Consider the following 20,443-nt stretch of genomic DNA (forward strand, 5'->3'; position numbering starts at 1 on the left):
AAAACCTATATCGAACAATCGGTTTTAGAGAAAAACCAACATGTTTTAAAGCTATCTGCATTATCTCATTTCACTAATATTTAGGTAATGTACAACTTGCATGCAATTTGGGTACAAGATTTTGAACTGACACAGAGGACCCGCATGGTGTTTTGTTATCAACCAGGCTGCAACTAGCATTCCAGCAATATCATAATGCGGTGCGCAGACTCCAAATGGAAACCGAAACATGTCAAAGCTCGTCAGAGGATTCATTTTTTCCAAAACACTATACATTTCCGTTCGTGTTAACAACTTCAGTCATCGTCGGGACGTTCATTCGCGTAGTCGTGATGGATGAGGCTCCCGTTTGTCTGGCAGTCACAGTGTGAATAGAAAAAAAAGCAGTGGATAGAACATTCTACCATCGCTTTTGTAGGATTCTCTTCGTCAGTAGATGTGAGAGCCCTTGCTTTGTATATTTAGAAGATAACGAGTGGTTTTCACGGTCAACGATCCTAATTCCGACTGTGATTGCACCGCTTAAAGCATTAAACATGCACAGGTGATATGGGGGCGTTTTGTCAGCAGCGATCATTGCGATTCTTATCTGGACTCAGCTAATCAGTGTCGCAAATAGTGATGGTGATAATAATATGCTTCCAACTTTGCTCTCGGGCGTACAATTTAGCATCGATTTGTGAACATTAGCAACGTTTGATGAGGGCATTTTAATGACAATGCGAAGAGCTCCGGTCTTGTATGTACACCCAATCGATCGAATTTGTTGAATCGATTCCTTGCATATACAATTCATTGGTGCTATTAATAGGAAAAGATTAAAATTGGAAGCTTGCTTCTTGCTGAACTGAAGCAATTTGCATTTGAGTCAGACTAGCTAACACATTCGGAAGGATGTTCGTGCCTGGAAAACGGTGGAAAGCATAATTGTAATTAATGCACTACACCTCTACCACAGCAAGTCTACCCCGTGCTGGTGGTTATGGTCAAGTATTTACACAGAAGAAAGTAAAAGGTGGGAAATACCAAACGAGCACTCTGAATAACTGCTAATCTGTATCGATTTTCAAAGGCTCTTGCAGCCCTTGGATATTTTTTTTGTTCGCTCTAGTTTTTGAAGTCAGTCAAGTGCGGTTTCATTTGAGTAACGTTCGAACGAAACTCTCATTTTTTGTTGTGTATGAAAAACTTTAAAATTCGCTGGGCGAAGGCAAGGCATGTGACGCCCATCAGCAAGACGTGGTTACATTCTGCTTGGACTTAATTGCATATTAGTAGACTTCTTCGGTATTGTGTGTTGGCACGACAGTCACGAATTCTATTCATTACTTGGGTTAACTGACAAAATGACAAAAAAAATCTGATCGTAGTAAAGTAGAACGCAATTACCCACCCCTGGATCGGATTTTTTAACAATGCTAATTTGATATGGAGTTTGGAGGTGCTGCTGAATTTTGATTTGATGATACACGTACTAACAGGAACCCAACTTTCGGAATTTTCCACGTTTCCATGGATGAAATATTTTCATGCTCCGTTTGCAACAATTACTACTATCACATAACTACACTACATTTTTCTGAAAATTCTCTTTCTAATCTCGTGCTACTGTTTGTCGTATAGAAGTATACACAGCACAGCGAAGGATATATGCGTCTATGCGACGTAATCCACCAAACGCTCCCATCGCATCACCACCACCACCTCCCATGTGGATGGTGCTACTAGCAGGGGAGACGTAAATACTTTATTAAGCGTTTCCCAGCATGACAAAGAGCAAAGCTTCGTCTATTCACACCGTGTGCCGGTGGTGGGTGTTGCGTCACATCGTGTGGAAATTTGTCTAAACAAACAGAAACTAAACTGGAAAAAGCCGGTGGCAGTCTAAGCGAAGTCAAGCGAGAATATTATACATATTCACCTGATGCCTACGATTGTGCTTTGCTGTGAGGTATTTCGCTGTCGATTTGTTTGCCTATCGTAGAGAGCGAATGTAAATTTATCGAGTAGGCTTCCGGCGACGGGTAAGAGTAGGCAGGGCCGTGATTTCTTCGAACGATAAACAATGTCTGTTTTGTGCTCAGTGTGTGCGGTTAGAAACAAAACACAATCGGAAATGGATCCTAGCTAAACCTGAACCTCGAATATACAATACAGGTCTGTAACAGGTTCGCGTGTGAATGAGTGCAATGGTTTCGACGAAAAAAAAATGAATCGATCCCCGAAACGTAAGCAAAACCGTAATCAATAATACATTTCATCGAGCCACCCTCGAAGACACGAAGGATTACTAGATCAGAAGCCATTGTGCGCCCGTGGAAGGCAAGAATCAACACAGCGATTTCAGTGTAAAATTCAACGGAGGTTGAGGGTGGTCGTCTGTTTGGAAAATATTTGAACATGTAAGTATATAGGATATTATTTGAAAGGTAAGGCTAGTTGTTATGATTGTTGCTTGTTGTCGAAAATAGTTCATCATCATCATGCAATTTAGCTGTCTGAAAATGGATTTACAAGGGTGATGTTTCGATCGACATGCATTTTTAAAACAACCATAATGATGAGGTGACCTGATGCTCAGACGGTGGTAACTTGGACCTCCGCTTATTGTACCATTGTCTAACTAAAAAGCATCTGAATATCATTTCAAATTTATTTTGACAAACATTCTGACAAAAATTAGAAATCAATCTGATAAAGATATGAGATTTTGAGAAACCGCGATCATAACCAGACTTGTTATAAACACTTCAACACACGATGAGGGCTAATATCCCTCCCTCAGGATGAGGTAGAAAAGAATGAAGCAACGGGAGCATCTCTACCGTTGTGTGTGAGGAATCGAAAAATGAGAGAGTTCCTCTCTTGCTCAACGAAATGATGTAGATAAATATTTTCTTACGCATGGGATATTTGCTCCGTGGAGGAGAGTGTGCTACACCTCATGATGATTCAAGAGGAGTTTGTGATGTCCTCACACGCCTTGTGAGGAGGTAATGATTAGTTGCTGTGAGGTTTTGTTATATGGGTTTGATGCGTGTGTAAAGTTTATTTCTGATGTATATTTTTGTATTTGAAATGAATGTATAGTTTAGCGTTGCATGAAGCAATGCAACTATCTAAATATATACATAGTTTTCAAATATGTATAGAGTCATGAGCCTCTTTTCACCTTATTACAATTAGCACCTTACCCATTTGAAACCATTGGTTAGAGTTGTGTCTGCCATATATTTGTACTATCTTTTGACTTAAATGGTAGTGCGATATTTTGGGCATCCGATTAGAGTTTTAGTTGCACTCAAACAGAAGTATTCCACCATTCTCGGGCCATTTATTATTTTACTAGTGGTTCTTAGGAACGAAGCAAACGTGTTGGTGCCAATTTATGGAAATTTCATCGATTGTAGGCCTTGTAAGTGATACAATAGTCCAGTACCCTCCTTAAAGGGCCAAAATTTGCCAAGCGATCTGTTATTAAAATATAATACTCGTTGAGAAAGAAGTAGTTACGTATCAAAGATTGCGACCTTTTTGACGTTTGGCACCCATAGCTAAGCTAAAACGTGACATACATGTTTATATTGAAGCAAACCGTTTATTCGTTACGCACTGTCCAGGTGGATAACCGGATGACATCATAACTCTTTTCACGGCGCTATAGTGATTTTTTTTAACTTTTCAAGTGAACTAGCATAGGTTATAGTGCAACACAAAAAGTTTTGAAAAATGTTGCATGCCCCCAAATTGATTTATAGCAGAATTAAATGCTCTTCCGAATTATTATTACATAGAACCATGACGTGCCCTTGGAAGAATGTTGAACCATTTGCGTATTTGTCATGAAAAAAATGCAAAAAATGACAATTTTCTTATTATTGTCGCAATTTAGCACAATATTTATAACAGAATAATACAGCATACCTTTGGAAAGGTGTATTTTTTTCTCTTTCTAGAACTTGCTAGAAATCGGCGCTAAGACTGGACAACGTAATTAATGTTTTGGTGCCAAAGGTCCCAGAAAATGTTTTTGCTATAAGTGAAGATGATAAGGAGTAATGAGAGCAGCCTTCATTTTTTCGAATTTTTCATAGCACGTTGATGCCAATACATTCGTTGAAAAATCGGTTAAAATGTTACTTGAAAAATAATAATGATGTTGTAAAGCGCTCCCATAGGAACCTGGGCAATGATGTGAGAAAGAACTCTGCGAAATTTCTAAACGATTAGTATAGGAGGTTTTAGTTTAGTGTGTACACCGCATTTTTTCGATTTTCCTCCTGAAAATTCAATGTCACTCACAAAATTTTAATATTTTGCAATGAAAATTTAAGAAAATATTGTACAAATGTTGGATTCTTGTAATGGAATTGATTTAATAGGCAAAGGCTAACGTATATCCTACATAATTCATGAACTCATCTTTTCATTATATTTACTAAACAATCTGTTCAAAAATTATTTCACTTGTAGGGGATTATTTAGTGAAATCAGTATCAAAATAAGAAGCTTCGTGTTCTCCTCCGAATATAGGGTAAAGAGGTAAGCCCCTTACATAAAATAAACCCTATTATGGTGGGTGTACCACTAATTTCTAGGCCTACAATTGATACAATGCGTATACATTGGCATCAGTAGCTTTACTTTGCTCTTAAGAACCAATATAATAACACAATTGGCATTATGCTATATTTATCCGTAGTGGAGAAAAATTTTAATTAAAAACTATTTTCCTTCACTAACGAGAAAATGGTTTGGAACCACCTTTGCGCATAAAGGACACAAAACCTATAACTAAACTATTTATGGAGATGCGTTTCGAGTTCGAAAACAAAATTTGTGCTTCTGATTGAGTTAGTATGAAAGCTGTAAAATGTTCGTATTTAAGCGCAACGAAAACTCGGTTCGAGTGTTCCAATTATTGCCTTACCTTTTAAACCAACGCGTTGAACAAAGATGGGAAAAGCTGCTCTAACCAGCGGCTACAAATTAGTAGGGTGATAATACAAACAAGACGAAAATAGGATTATTACCCTAGCGTTGAAAGTAGATAATCAGGATAGTATACAATTTGCGACAATGTATAATTTTAAATATCGCTGTCGATAATTATCTCATTTTAAAAAAAATTTTTCCCATGGGAAATTTATCCGCATAAACTTTCCACTTTGACATTTAGTACCAAATAAACACAAACAACTTTTTTTTTAAACTTCATTGTCCATATCTTGGAAACTAACCAGCCAAAACAATCTATAATAGAGATAGAAACGAAACTATTTGATAACAACATTTTTTAAAAAATTTATTGAGAAAGAACACTAGAATAGAATCGAATATTATGCACCCATTTTACTTGGAAGCGATGTCATGTTGTATTAGATATCAAAAATAAAATATTTCTAGAGAAAATTTTCAATAGGATGTAACATCGAGAGCCTCTCTTTGTTTACTTTCTTACGACGTCATTACAACACTTTGCACTAATTTTCCAGTACATATCGAAAGCCGACGGTTTTTACTAGAATATTATGCAAAGAGTAGAGTAGTAAATATTGAAATGGCCGAGTAATGAACAGATGAAAAAGTTACTTATGTCCTACACACCAAAAAATAATGAAAATTAAACGACCTGTAAATCAATACGAATGTAAACATACAACAATTGAATCTAAAATTCGATTGAAAATTACGTTAACATCAATTGGAGCATCAAACAGCATACAATTTTACACTTTCATTCGTGTAATATTACATGTCAATCATTTTACAACAGTATTCGAGTAAAAATACATTAAAGTGCATGTGTTTTCTGTTTAAAGAAACTGTAATTTTCAACCCACGTGTAAAATTATAATAAAATTCGTTGAAGAAAGCGCGACAAGTCGTGTGTATTTGTAGTGGAGCTTAATTTTACATTTATATTCATGCTCCAAATATGTGCATGAAAATAATCTTAAAATTACAAAATATTTTTATCTGTGTATTCTAAATTTTCTCTAGATTTATCTACTATTATGGTGTTATTAAGTTTGACGAATAGGATTGATTTTAAATTTTCCGAGCTGAGGTTTATCTGATCGTTAGTTAGTATTTTCCCAAGGCCACTGAATCCTCGCTCAATTGAAACCTGTGTACAAGAAGTGCTCAAGCCTCAAGGTCGTTTGGCACAGTAGAGTCAAGTCTGGGTCCTCCAGTCTCTTGGATTCCCACCACATGATGATATCCGTATTCCACGAAGCACTGATCTACACCACGAAAATTATACTTATATCCGCATCCTACGCAGCAGACAAAATCCCATTAAAACAAGAGAGGGAAACAATCACTCTCGCGCTCCACACTCTCAGCATTTTTGAAGAGGAATTCCAACCCATCTTCAATCAGTTTTGCGCTCTCGCCTTTCCTGTGTGATGCACATAACATCCTCTAATCATTGAACAAGTCATCACCTCTGATGATGAGTTTGCTTGTTGAGTGGGAGAAGAGTTTTTTTTCTGCTATTGGCGAGGTGTGTGAAGTCCTCCTCAAAATGTTGATACCTCACCTCATTTTAGCATCATGAGTGATGCTCCAGCAAGCCTGATCATAACGACAATGTAAATTCACTCACAGTTAAAGTATGTACGCCATCCAAATGCACTCGCATCTGCTAGTTGTACAATTTGAAATCTTTTAAAAATCTCTTAATAGTACCTCGTTATCTTTTTTCACAAATTCCATTTCCTACATGATAATTTAAAAGAGAAACAACGAGGTACTCATATGTGCATTACAGGCAACGTTATGCCGATTGTGCGATGATTCTAATCTGAATCTCAGAGTGTTACTTAGCCTGTGATCTCGCGCATCAGATGATGTTATCCGATTTTCCTGAACAAAACCCTAATCGTGAATAAGGAAATCTCACGAGCGGGAATTCATTGATATAAAACTGTTGTGTTATAAGTTGGTCGCCCTATTGAATGCCAGAAAGTTTCTGTATTAGCTGTTTTTTATAACTTCCGTTTTGTGTTTTGTTGGGGAAACTATTGTGAGAAATCGATGGAAAAATTTAGCGAAATTGAGTCCGATTGTGATACTGTCGTGATTCACTGTTTGGACCACACCCTCTGTTCAACAAACGAATTTGATTTGCTAGTTGGATCGACTGACAGACATAAAAACTCTCCAAAGGATACGTTAGTAGTGTAAATGCATCTGTTTACATCTGTTTACATCATCAGAATGATTGTCAAAATAAATTTAACAAGAGATTTTGGCATTCAGATGCTTTTTACATTTCTTATAAAAGAAATATAGAATTCGTATAGAATTCGCTCAAACTTTCAAGATTTTTTCCGAGGACCAGAGAGCCGAGCCTTATATACCAATCGACTCAGCTCGATGATTTGGGACAATGTCTGTGTGTGTGTTTGTGTCTGTGTGTATATGTAACGGACAAACTCTCATTCGTTTTTCTCGGCAATTGCTAAACCAATCTTATCCAAACCAATTGCAAATGAAAGGCCTCATACCTAGACAAAACGCTATTAATTTGTTGAAAGCGGACTATTAGCGAAAGAGATATTTAATATGAAATACAGATGACGGCTTCTTGCCGTTTCCTGATATCTAGAAATGGGACCAAAACAATTGACTCTTACCGCCAAAACGTCTAAGTTGAGGTCAATAACATCTTCGAAAAAGTTATTGGATTTAATATGCTCTTACATTTGACATTATGTTTTCACTTATGAAACTCCCTATAAGTGAGATATTTTCATTAATTTTCTTTTAAGTGATTATATTCAGATAATGTCTTCTGCAAATTTATAGCTCTGTTGCGAACAATTTTGCTGAAGACGCCAAGTTTCTGTCTTGTATGCTTTAATAGTTATAGCATGTTACTTATTGTTCAATATAGTAATTAGGGTTGCCACCTCTTGAGAGGTTTTGACCCGGAGATTTTCACTGACCTGAGGGGTAGATTTTCAGTGGAACTAGACAGAAATTGAAATCAAAACGATTGCTCGGTATTTTAGAGTACTTTAATCGTTTTTTTATTACTACGTAAAGTAAAGCTGTAATTTAATCTAGTGTAGTATTCAACTTCCCCGACTAAGTGCCACAAATACAAAAGCATCTGCTACTCTCGCTGTGGAGGACAAGTCGAACGAGCATTGCTCTCCTCCACAACTAACAGGAAAAAGCGAGCAAATGAGGCAGGGCAGCAGCATCACATAGCAAGCACTATGTGGTGTCGGTTATTCATCTCCAGAGGTCGCAACAAGGGGAAAAAACTAACCTCCCTAGCCAACAGCTAAGGATCACTGCAGAAGTAACAACAACACCGGAAGAACTCGTTTGATGTTGACCTAGCCAGTTGGATCAGAACAAATCTACCATACCTTGGTGCAGCTGGTGATTAGCATCACTAACAGTGAATTGATTTGGTAAAATTGCAGCAAAATAACTTTTTTAACCATTTTAAACGACTTAGATGCACATAAAAGGAGCGTCACAATTCACTTGAATTTACATCCAAGAACATGTAAAAATGCGCTTTATTCACAATTCTCCATCTCCATTCATCCGGGTTCTACTTTAAAAGAGACATAATATTTTATTTCACATGTCAAAACAAATAAAATTCCATTATTAGACAGCAAAATACAACATTAGACCACAAGAATATGTTACAATGTTATTTCCGTCAAATGTAATTTTCATTTTTTCTAAGTGTGTACCTGGCACGTATGTTTGCACTCAAAAATCAATTTTAATAAATTCATTTCAGTTTTTTTAAATATTTTCTAAGCTTTGACGAACTTATCTTAGATTAAGTTAAAACACATTTACCATTTATTTGTGTCATGTAAATTTTCTCACGCAAACGCTTTCCAATGCACCCAGAAGTATGCCTGCACAATACTAGACCGGCAATTTTTTTTTCGGAACACTGTTAAATCAAGTGTTAATTAGCTCTACAATCCATATGCCACTTTTATAGCTCAAGTTGACTCACAAGAGTTTCTATGGTGAAATATATGGAAAAACGGAAACAAGAAATCAAAATTCAATAAAAATTCCCACAGTTACTCTGCATACCTCAAAACTTTAGGTGATGTAGCTTTTTAATAACGAGCAACTTTGTTGAAAGTTACATAATGATTGGAGGTTACCGGCCAAAGTTATTTAACCTCGAAGATTTTTTGAAAATGTCCTATTCTAAGCATGTGCGAGAAAGAGAGGCAGCATTTAACATTATATTACAATATCTTTTTACCACAAAGTCGAATCAATTTGCGGTCTTCTGCAATTTTAATCCTTTCATCTTCAGCTATACATTTGAGGAGATTTCAAGATTGCAGTTGGACAACATTTTCCGTAATTTTTGACGTAGAGCCAAAACAAAAGTTTTTTCGATACCTTAAAACGATAGAAAGCGACGATATTTTGATTTTTCGCGAAATGACATTATTCTTAATAGAAATACGCTGAGCATTTCATAAAGATCGATGCAATATTACTTATTTTGATGAAAGTACAATAAAAAAAGAAATCCTACGTATGTCGCTGAAGAAAGCAATTTCGCATACACTGTGAATATTTCAGAGCGATAAAAAAAATGTGTCTGAGTTATATTTTTGGACACCGCAAAAATGTGGTTTAGAGAAAAACACAATAAAAGTTTTTAGTACACTCAGGGTATACAGAACAAGAGTTGTGGCACAATTTAATGTTTGAATATTCGTATGTCATACGAAATTGTAAGACGTATAAAAGTAAATTTCTGACACGACATTCAATTTTTCAATTGCTTTTTCTTGATGCAGAGCAAACGTAAATGATTTCTGCGCAAAAAGCTCACAACTACTCCCATCAGCCCTGTAGTTCTTGAGATATCATCATTTGAAGTTCGAAAGTGCGAAGAATTCTTATTATGTTAAAAATTCATTCTTCATCCGGTTACCGTAAAATTTTGAGATAATTTTATTCAAATTGAGAGAAAAATTTAATAAATATTTATGAAAGAATTAGAAGACATTGATTATTGGCATTTTGTCACTTGTCGTGCCACTGTGCGTTATACCGTTCCTTTGAAACTAAGCTTGAACAATTTGGTTAAGCCATGTCTGAGCAAAGTGAGTGAGATTAGAAAATACATACACACACTTACATACATACACGTACAGACATTTGCTGACTTCGACGAACTGAGTCGAATGGTATATGAGACTCGATCCTCCGAGTCCCGGCTAAAAAGCTGACTTTCAGAGTGATTGCATAACCTTTCTAATGAGAAAAGCAAACAAATAGTAAAATTGTTCATAATTGTGATAGTTTACATCACTGTGATAGAAATGAACTGGCCCACGAAATTATCTCTCTTATTTTCCACTCATCGCTCGCAGCGCCATCTGAATGTCATTCATTGAAACTTCCGAAGTGCGAATTCGACGATTGCGTTATTTTCGAAAAACTGGGGCGAATTGTATTTCCGGACTGGTTGACCAATTAGATCTCTTCGTACTTTACAAACCGCAATGCATCTGTGAGACTTAGAACAACACTCATATCCTTTTGACATCTCATATCTCATTTGACCTTGGACCTCTCGTATGTTTGCTTTTCGTGAATGACATATGTAGCGAATTGACATCATGTAATGTAATGTAATGTACGGAGATGATTTGAAACTTTAGTTGGCATCGATAGGACCATGAGTTGGTGTGATAGAAACGTAATGACTACAAACATTCAAAAATGCAACATAATGACTTTCACACGAGCACTCACGTCTATTACGTTTGAGTGTGCAGTGAGGGCTGCTGCAGTAGAACGTGTTCCATTCAACAAGGATCTTGTTGTTACATTTGACCTAAGCTACGTTTCAGCGAAAGGTTCAATGCTGTAACTGTTAAAGCTTATGCAGTACTAGGACTTAAAAAACGAAAAACTCGATATCTCAACACCGTCTATACCAGTTGCAATTGAAAATTGGAAAATCCGACCAGCGACAATCGTATTTTTCTGATTCTAAACTATGGAATCACGGCGAAAGTAGTGCGCTGTATTCGTACAATGATGCGCTATACAGCGCAGTGCTTCCGACATCATGAATTAGCACTAAACACGAGAAAAAATAATTGAATTCTTCCGGTAAGGTCATGCAAAAACGTATTTTTTTATTAATTTTTTTCCATTTATTGAATAGTTTCCGAGTTATCAGTGATTAAAAACTGTTTTAAATTTAAATAAACTTCAAAAGTTCAAAAAAATAAATTTTATAAGCTTCAAAAGTTCAAAAACCCATAACTTAAAAACAAAGTCATATTCAGCCAAAATAAAAAAATATGAGTCAATTATTTTTAGCTAAAGAATGCAAGAAAAAATTCTGGAACGGATTAATATTTTGGTTGTAAATCTGACATGAAATCTGAACGCATTATCTTGAACTGTACAACCTATCTTTGTTTCCTCATACTCTTTCCTTCGCGTTCCTTTCCCCCTTATAGCTAACGCGTGCGGTTTTAGATTTATTGATAGATATTAGAGATGGGCAAACTGATTCAGTTTAGTAAGTAGATCGTGTCCGATTCACTCGAAAAAAGAATCGACTCTTGATCAAACTTAAACTATAGCTTTTTACCACACTCTGCGTTAGAAACAATAGCACATCCTTGAGTTTCAGCTTTCTGTACATAGGTTCATCTATGTATGGAAAACCTTAAATCCGGATACGCAATTGTATTACTGCAGGACAGTTACATATCAAATGATATGAAGTTCTGTAATCGGATTTACAAAGATTACACGTATAATACTCAGCACGCTGAATAGTAGCCATGTGATAATTGAGTTTGCAATGTCCAGTTAGTGCCCTGACAAGAATGCTGCAATTGTGCTTGGAAAAATGCAGTAACTTCTTTGACATTTTCGGACACATATCCGGATGAAAAGTCTTTGTTTGAATGCAAGTTTACAAGCTACACCAATGGCTGGCTTGTTCGGATGCAGCCCAAGAGCGAATCTTGTGCTTTATCCTACTTTTCAAAAGTGGTAGAACTGATTCTGGACCAACAAAGCCAATCGTAGCGCCCGCTCTGGCCAATTCGTCCGCCCATTCATGTTCCGAAATACCCGACTGACTGGGTGCGCAGTAGATAGCATATGAAATGCAACAATAGATTCCTTTACCGCAAATTCCCTGTTGCCGATTATACGCCACACAGAATCGCGAAAATTTCTGCTTGAAATACAGTATCTACCAAGCGAATGAGACTGGTTTAATCTCATGTCACGCTAGTGGACTCCAGCACCAGCCCAGTTCTCCACCAAAGAACCGTCAGTATAACAAACTATATAATCTTCAAGTTGTCGCTCCATCCAGCCAGACAGCCATTCCTCGCGAGGAGGAATTCTCACATTGAAGGTTTTAAAAGGAAAACTACGTGTGAGCGCAAGGTCGTAACAATTATTATTATAAACTGAATCACGATATCTGACAACTCAAGCAGTCCAAGCAGTTTCCAAGCAAACCGATTCTTGATGTCCATTTTATCCAGCTACGAGCTGGTTCAAAATTGATTCGGCAGCCGGGGACAGAGCTGGAAAAATCGTATCCTAGGGCGTAACTTTAGTTTCAGTTGGGAGGAACCTTAGCCATGACCGATGAAACTATGGATGTCGGTATGTTCGTTAGCTCTGTCGTAGTCTTCGCGATCAGGGAGGGTTGTTAGTTTATTGTAGCTTGCGAAGTCACGATTTGCAAAAAAAAAGTTTTTCAGAACTGATGCTTCCTCTTCAGCTTCTGCTGCACTGTATGCAACCGTTGAGCAACCGGAACGACGCTTCCGTTCCACGCTACCACCTTTCTTCGGAAGGGTGAGGATGTTGTAAATGCCGGATCAGGCATATCCGACGGGCACGAAGGGTGCTGCAAATCAGATGATAACACTGTCAATTATGTTCTGATGTACACAACATGGATGCTACGATTGGTGATGTATAGGTGAAACGATCACCAGGTTGCAGAGAAATTTCTAAAATCAGTTCACTTTTAAATACATACGTTAATCATAAGCATAAGCATAAGTATAAGAGATCGGCCGTAGTTGCTACTCCGTTATTGACCAGAACCAAATCAGGTTGCAAAATGTTCATTGGAACAACATGCTTGGGAATAGCCACATTGTACAATCTATATTGATCCCTGCATGCTGATCAATACCGATGCCGGCCACGTCCGAATGCAGATCTTCTGGGGAAGGAAGGAATGTTAGTCCGATACATGTCGCTGACGCTAGAGACCGAGGAATCCGCTGCATCTCCACATGTCTCACGGGAAGGTGAGATTTGTTAGTAAGTGTGCCAATAGCGTTATGATTTAATAATTGCTCTGGGCAGCCGGCTGCCGAGATTTTGGGAAATTTATCATTTGTTGTATTAATACGATTATCAAAATAAGCAACTTGAACTCCGGATAGCCGGCTATAAGGAGCGCTGTTTATATTTTAATAATATTCAATCACGCGACGAATTTTTCGTGGTTTATATCGTGTCGGTGCTGATTTTACCCGGCGATCGTTTGAATAAAATGCGAAATCTAATACAGAAGGTATTTGCATGCGTCTTTATTTTTTTGTGTCAAGTACTATTCTTGTAGATAGTTGAAATTGCACATGTATAATTATTTCGTAGTAAGAGGGGCTTTTATTAATAATAAACTTTATTAAGTAGTATGAAAACAGGAATGCAAATTGAGTTATTTCCGTTGCATTAGTATAACAGAATGCCGATTCCAAGTTAATACTAAAATGGCGATTCCTAGCAATCACTTCCGCGCACGATTTATTTATTTTTATGATCACTACTGGTTATGCTTAGTAAGTCCTAATGAAGCATAAGCATTCGAGATCGCCCGTATGTTGCTGCTCCGCTATTGACCAGGACCGATTGAGATTGCAAAACGTTGTTTGGAATAGCATGCTTGGGAATACCATGCTGACCCACATTGTGCAATCTCTCCTGATCCCTGCACGCTGATCAATACCGACGTCGGCCAAGTCTGAATGCAAATCCGCTGGGAGAGGAAGGAATGTTAGTCCGATACATGTCTCTGCTAGAGAACGAGGAATTCTCTGCATCTTCACATGCATCACGTGAAGGGGAAGATTATTAATAAGCATTATCGTGTTCTTTTTGCTCTGGATAGCCGGCTACCGAGATTGTTTAAAAGATTTATTGGATGTTCTATTAGTTCTATAGCTAACTATCCAAAGGACAATATGAATCTTAGAACAGACAGCTATATTGTTTTCGTATTAGACAAACATATCGATGGAAATTTAAATACATACGTTATTCAGCCCGTTAAGTCATTTTCATATGATATTTATGAATCCGATTACGGAACTTCATATCATGTAAGTAATAACGCCCAGCTGCGTTTTCGAGCTTTCAGTTGTCGTTACATAGACGATACCTGAAACTGATTTTTTAGCAAATGTGATTAAGGGCTCTAGGCTTTCTCTTGAGCGATTCAAACTAGTTATGAGTTTGAATAACCTGCTGTTTATTTTTGTGGTTCTATTTTCCTTCATCCATCTCATTTCTTTCCGATCAGAAAAATAATGAAAGAACACTTTAGAACACAAATCCCCAACTACACACAGAGAACAAACATTTTTTTTCTGAATCCTTAATCGCGCGATTCTTTCTATATAATGTCAAAATGTGTGCAGCAGGAATGTTGTGTCGGAAGCAATGAAGGTATCCCACAAGGGAGCAATCTTGTTCACTTGCTATTCGCATTACACTATAACGATATCGTCACATTGTTGACTCTCCTGAAAAATTGAATCCCACCAACGTATCTCAAAAACAGAACATTTATAACCCCTCTTTTTCTTTCCATCCAATCTCTACAGGGCCCTACCGACAACTGGAGCAATGTGGGACGTGATAGCTCCCGGAACGGGTGGGCGCTGGGCTGTTGGCACACTGATCTTGGTACACCTAACAACATACAATGAATCCGGCGGACTGGGGACAATGATTGGTATGGCTATAGCTGCCGGATTTGCAATATTTGCTGGTACGTACAACTGCAATTTCATGGCCACCGAACAGAGAGCTATTTTTACCATATTTTTAGGTATTTGTAAATCAAGTGTGAAGGCAATTCAGATATACTATATCCGCACCACGCATCGGGCAGATTTCTTCTGTTTGTTTCTGGCTAAGTGGATGGATATTTTAGCACTGTTCTCGGCCTGTGCAGTTCTAGTGAGAACGCTTAGTTCATCGCTGGACGCAATGACGGGTGGGATAGTAAGAATGTACATCTTAGGTGAGTCGAATCGGGTTAGAAAAATCACAATGAAAGCATGATAAAAGTTCCCCGCAGGACGTAATTCACCCGCTAACGAACCTTGGCCCGACGTGATTGGGGTGGTCGTCATTTTTCTCATCACCGCCATGTTTATGCTGGGACTGGAGAACACGAAGATATTCAGCTTCCTAATGGCGTCCGGAGTGGCAGCGATGGCGACCACAATTGGCGTTGTCACCGGTCTGAGGGGAAACGTTGAACATTTCTCTACCGAAGCGATTCTCCCCAAGGGGGTTGTTGGGGTTAGTTTTGCTTTCTTTTTCCCTTTGATGATACCTACGTTTCGTATCTGCGTGCCTGCCAGAGGCACGAAGTGATAAGTTTTTACAACCAACCAAATTGTGTTGTTTTTATGACAGCTTCTCTCTGGTGTGGCATTATCCAGCTTCAGTTACTCCAATGACCTGTTAAATGGCAATTACTGCAAACGACTGCTGGGCGTTGGAGTCATCATACTCGTACTGCTATCAAATGAGTTAATTGGTGTATGTTTAACCGCACTGGTGAGATTTAGGTAGGTGGCATATTTTACGTTGACAGGAGAATTTATAATTTCTCTAACATGTTTCAAATTCTGTTCCGCAGTACCAACCATGAGTACGAAGCCGTCCCCATGTTAGCCATTCTAGAAAATAAGGATTTCCACAAGGCCATTCCGGCGGTTGCCTGTCTCCTAGTGTTGACCTGTTCCGGTGCCCTGCTGGAATTGTTTCCGGAAATGTTCTACCACATTGTTCAACTGACCACATCGGATTGGAGAATATTGGCGAAGCAGATTGGATACGAAAATCGAGAAAGCGGAAGTCCGATTTTGGCCGTCTTTACCGGAGGCAGCTTGTGTGCCATGCTGGCTTTTGCGTGTCCGCTTGAAAATTTAATCTATATCCTTGCGGCGAGTAATGTGCTGGCGAGTTTGCTGAGAGCATTGTATCTGCTTTATATTCCATTCAGGCCGCAATATTTGGAGCAGCAAAGTAAGTAAATTGCGTACTCTTCAAGGAAACGGCAAGTCACTCTCACGCCAAACTATACACAATATTAAGTGAGAAGTAAAGTTATCCATTTTTTAAAACATATGCAACTGACTTTTAGTAACCACTATTACACTTTTTTCATTACTTTCTGTTTTATTTCTGACTCCACGTTCCCAGACGACTCGTCTCTAGCCTACAGCCGGCTTAACGCAGCTCCCAAACCCGTCACGGCACAGCCAAGCAATCATCAACCGAAGAAATCGGTTTGGTTTTTCAGAAAACCTTCAACGGCCTCGTTAGCACATCACGTGCTTCCAACCAAGCACGCCAATAAGACCGGTGTTCATGAAGAACACGAGCGGGAATGGTTGCTTCTGGGGGAACCACCATCGCCAAAGGTCCCCGAAACTCCTCCGGACGTAGAGTCCACTGTACTATCGGATCAAATCTCCGACATCGAGTGTATCGCATTGGCAAAACCGGAAAATACCGAAAGTGACGAGGACAGTTCGACCGACATCGATGCCATTGTGGATGAGTATAGGCAGAAAGTGAAAGTATCAGCGGCAGGTCCACTGGACAGCAACACGCTGAGACTCCCGACGGCTACAAGCTGGCGATTTACGCTGTTGTTGATCGCGATTATTCTGGTCGGAAGTATTCTTACTTCGACCGGACTGATTGCTTGGGAGACTAACACCATCACTGTTGGTGTAAACTGTATGTATTTCAATGAAACTTGCTTTTCTTACGCCATAAAACACTTACTTCCATTTCCAGTGGTTTTCATTCCGTCCGCAATCTTGATGCTGCTTCCTAGATACGACCAAGTCACGTCAACGTCACCAGCAATCCTCACATGCTCTATCACACTGCTGGGATCAACTGTTTTATTCGCAGCCTCCTTTATGTTGTCATGGCCAGCTTTACTTCTGTGGTTCGTTGCCGGACTTTTCCTATTCATCCGGTGTGACACCTGGTGCTGTTTGTGCTTGGAACGACCGTCATCCAGTCAGACATTGATTGCAAGCGTTTCCCGTACTAGAACTACGATCCGAGTTCCCCGTCCTCCAAAGGGATCAATTATTCCTGCCCGTATTGCCGGACATAGCTGACACTCGGACAGTAGTGACAGTGAGTTTTACGAAGAGGAAGACACCGTCGAAGAGTGGACTGATTGATGGATCTAGAATGGTTCTGGCCACACTGCGTTTTCCTTGTCCTTTGAGATAAAAAAAACATGAAGCGGCAAGCTTCGAAACTGAAGAGTCATTTTGCGATAAGTTAAGTGGATGAATTGTTGTAATTTTGCTCCATGATCGTATACCTAGTCCTACTAAAATTAGACATAAAAGATAACATTTTAATAACGATGCAAAAGGTTTTTTTTCGTTAAATTAAAATTGGGAAAAGTTTCCCTGGACAGATTTGACGTAATTTAAAGCTAAACGCAAAACGTGTAACCCTTTAAGTCAAAAATTGGCATAGCTAGGTTCGTTTAGGTGTAGTATGTCGTATAAGAATTTTAAGCTTTACTGAAAGATTCAAATGAATAAGGAAAAATAAATAAAGTCTTTGAATGTGATACCGATGTGATGTTCGAACGAATTCAATTAGGTGTAACTTTTCCAATTTGAATGTAAATCTAAAGAAAGTGTCATTATTTTTAACAACATTAGATTTTTTTATTTTAAATGCAAGCAATCGAATGAAAGTATCATGCAATCAAAACAGCATCATCTCATATAAATCGAGATTTTAGAACTACTTGGTTCATGCTTTGAAACGTAATTTCAGGGAAGTATAGGTATTTGGGATAAAATCGGGTAGAGGAAAACAGAACGGTTGTTGCATCTTGATTTAGTAATCAAGATTCAAGGGATTCTTAGATTGAACATAAAACAAAGATTGAAGTATGAGAATATCGCACTGAAGCATTATAGGCATTCTAGTCAGAAGCGAATACAGAAATGCGGCCTTTTAATAGCGTTTTTACAAAACTTGGCTGAAGCTTCGATTAGCGACAGAATAGTTCTATTTTAAAAGGTAGACCTAGGCAAAGAGCAGCTTGCGGATTGTGCTATATTTATAGGATGATTTGGAATACCGTAGAATACAAAATCTGGTAAGTCTTCTGGACGAATTAAGTTAAACATTTTAAATTCTTAGATTTTAAAAATATATATTTCTGTATGAATGGTGTAATTCGGTGACTTCTTATACTATTGTTGTTTCAAATGTTAACGAAATCTCAATATTATCGCTTGAGAATTGTTTGTTTAATAAATTTTCTTGGAAGAGATGTTTAAACGGAGACGTAAGATGTCAAAAAGGCAAATAAAAAATTATTTTCAAAACTTAGTACCTGCTTTTTAAAAGTTTTATGATTTCCTGAGCCTTTGATGTGAAATGCAAAGAACTGTCATTTCTCAATGTATATTGAATGGGTTCCAAAATGATTCGGTGTTAATGATTCTGGGATATATTTTTTGTTCGAGAGTTGTCCTACTTCAGCTGTAGAGCTACATTCTCGGAAGGGCTCCCCGCCAGAATCACTCACTACAATTGCAGACGAGACAGACAATGTCACTCACTAAAATATTGCTTAATGCGTATTGTAGTGGGCCGTAGGCTCAATATTCACTGTACGGTTCAGAAACGTACGGGCATAGGGATTTCGCCAGCGCGTGTACCATCGCGAAGTGCTCGTGCGTTTGTACGTTCATGTGTTCGATCACGTGTGCGTTTGTACGTCGTGTGTACTAACGGGTACGTAACTTCTTTCGCATATTCGCGTGTGTTCTTGGATGATCGCGCGCGGATTTTCGGTGTACAGTTCAAATGCTAGAAGAAAGTAAAATCTTCCATATCACTAGAGTTCCCGGTCATGTCGCCATTGACGGTGTTGTTTAGTGGATATGAGCTCTATTTTTTGATTGGCCCAACTGAATGTATGGACCTTAGCTGCTGGGACGGAGGATAATGAACACGGGCGTTTGTAGGTTCGCGTTTGATACCGCGTTTGAAATTTCGTAAGTACTAAAACATTCACCTTATTACCGGGGTGTTATCAAGCTTGCTCGATCGCGGGCGTATGTGTGCGTGGTTGATCGTGAAGCGCTTAAGCGTTCGTATTGTGATTTCGCGTGTATGAATTCGATTTTGAAACCATGTGGCCATTCACGTATTCGCGTGCGTTCTTCGATGGTCACGCGGACTGTCATTCTGATATTTAGTTTGCGGTGTACAGTTTACATTCTGACAAGAAGTGGGTTACCCCATATCACTAGAGTTCCCGGTCATGTCACCATGGAACGTGTTGTCCAGTGGATATGAGATTTTTTTTAATTGATCCAATTGAAGGCATGGACCTAAACTTCTGGTATCGAGAATAGATTTCCGGAAGTGACCGATTCATGATAGCGCGAGCGCGGAAAATTGTAGGTTTACGCTTGAGACCGCGTTTGAATGTTTATAAGTGCTGAGACGTTCATATTATCACCGGAATGTTTTCATGTCTGCGACGACGCGGGTATTGGTTGCGTGGATGATCGCGAAGGGCTCAAGCATTTGTATGTTAACGTGTTTGTCGTGTGCATACGACGCGTGTATAAATTCGATTTTTATGTTGCCATGTGTTGAACGTGTTGTTTAGTGGACACGAGCGTCATTTTTTGTCAAATTATTTTAGAAAGATGGGTGAAGCGAATTGATCGAAACTTTTGTACATTATACTACATCATTTCAATAACATTGAAAAAAATTAATATTGTAAAAATATCAACTAGTGACTCGGTGACGAAGTTTTTTGTAGAACGACTCTGGAAAAACATGATTTGCGGTGTTACCTGCCATTCAAAAACTACTTAACCGATTTTTTTAAAACTTGCATACACATTCTATGTAAAAAATACCTAACTACGTAGAGTTTTTGGGATATTTTTTCAATTAAGGGGGCTTTTTATTCATACAATGGCGAAATTTTTCTTGGAAAACAGCGATTTCGCCATTTTATTAGCAAAAAGGCCTTTAATTGAAAAATTATCTCAAAAACTCAACGTACGCGTTAGGCATTTTTTACATAGAATGT

At 38.4% G+C, this 20,443-nt stretch overlaps 1 protein-coding gene across 7 annotated transcripts; it reads left to right on the forward strand.

Moving 5' to 3' along the window:
- Nucleotides 1-306: 306 nt before the first annotated feature.
- Nucleotides 307-18,714, forward strand: LOC131678622 (probable cationic amino acid transporter). 7 transcript variants are annotated; one of them, XM_058958849.1, is made up of 9 exons: nucleotides 307-438; nucleotides 2,085-2,402; nucleotides 14,916-15,082; nucleotides 15,143-15,337; nucleotides 15,395-15,621; nucleotides 15,739-15,893; nucleotides 15,965-16,353; nucleotides 16,531-17,073; nucleotides 17,134-18,714. In XM_058958849.1, coding segments are annotated over exons 2-9 (2,013 nt in total). In that variant the 5' UTR covers nucleotides 307-438; nucleotides 2,085-2,400; the 3' UTR covers nucleotides 17,469-18,714. The 7 variants fall into 7 exon arrangements, with proteins under 7 accessions (XP_058814832.1, XP_058814831.1, XP_058814830.1 ...); XM_058958848.1 differs by having other exon boundaries at nucleotides 308-438; nucleotides 1,624-2,402; XM_058958847.1 differs by having other exon boundaries at nucleotides 314-544.
- Nucleotides 18,715-20,443: the final 1,729 nt, after the last annotated feature.

This window comes from Topomyia yanbarensis, chromosome 2 (genome assembly GCF_030247195.1).
Source record: "Topomyia yanbarensis strain Yona2022 chromosome 2, ASM3024719v1, whole genome shotgun sequence".
Taxonomy (NCBI): domain Eukaryota; kingdom Metazoa; phylum Arthropoda; class Insecta; order Diptera; family Culicidae; genus Topomyia; species Topomyia yanbarensis.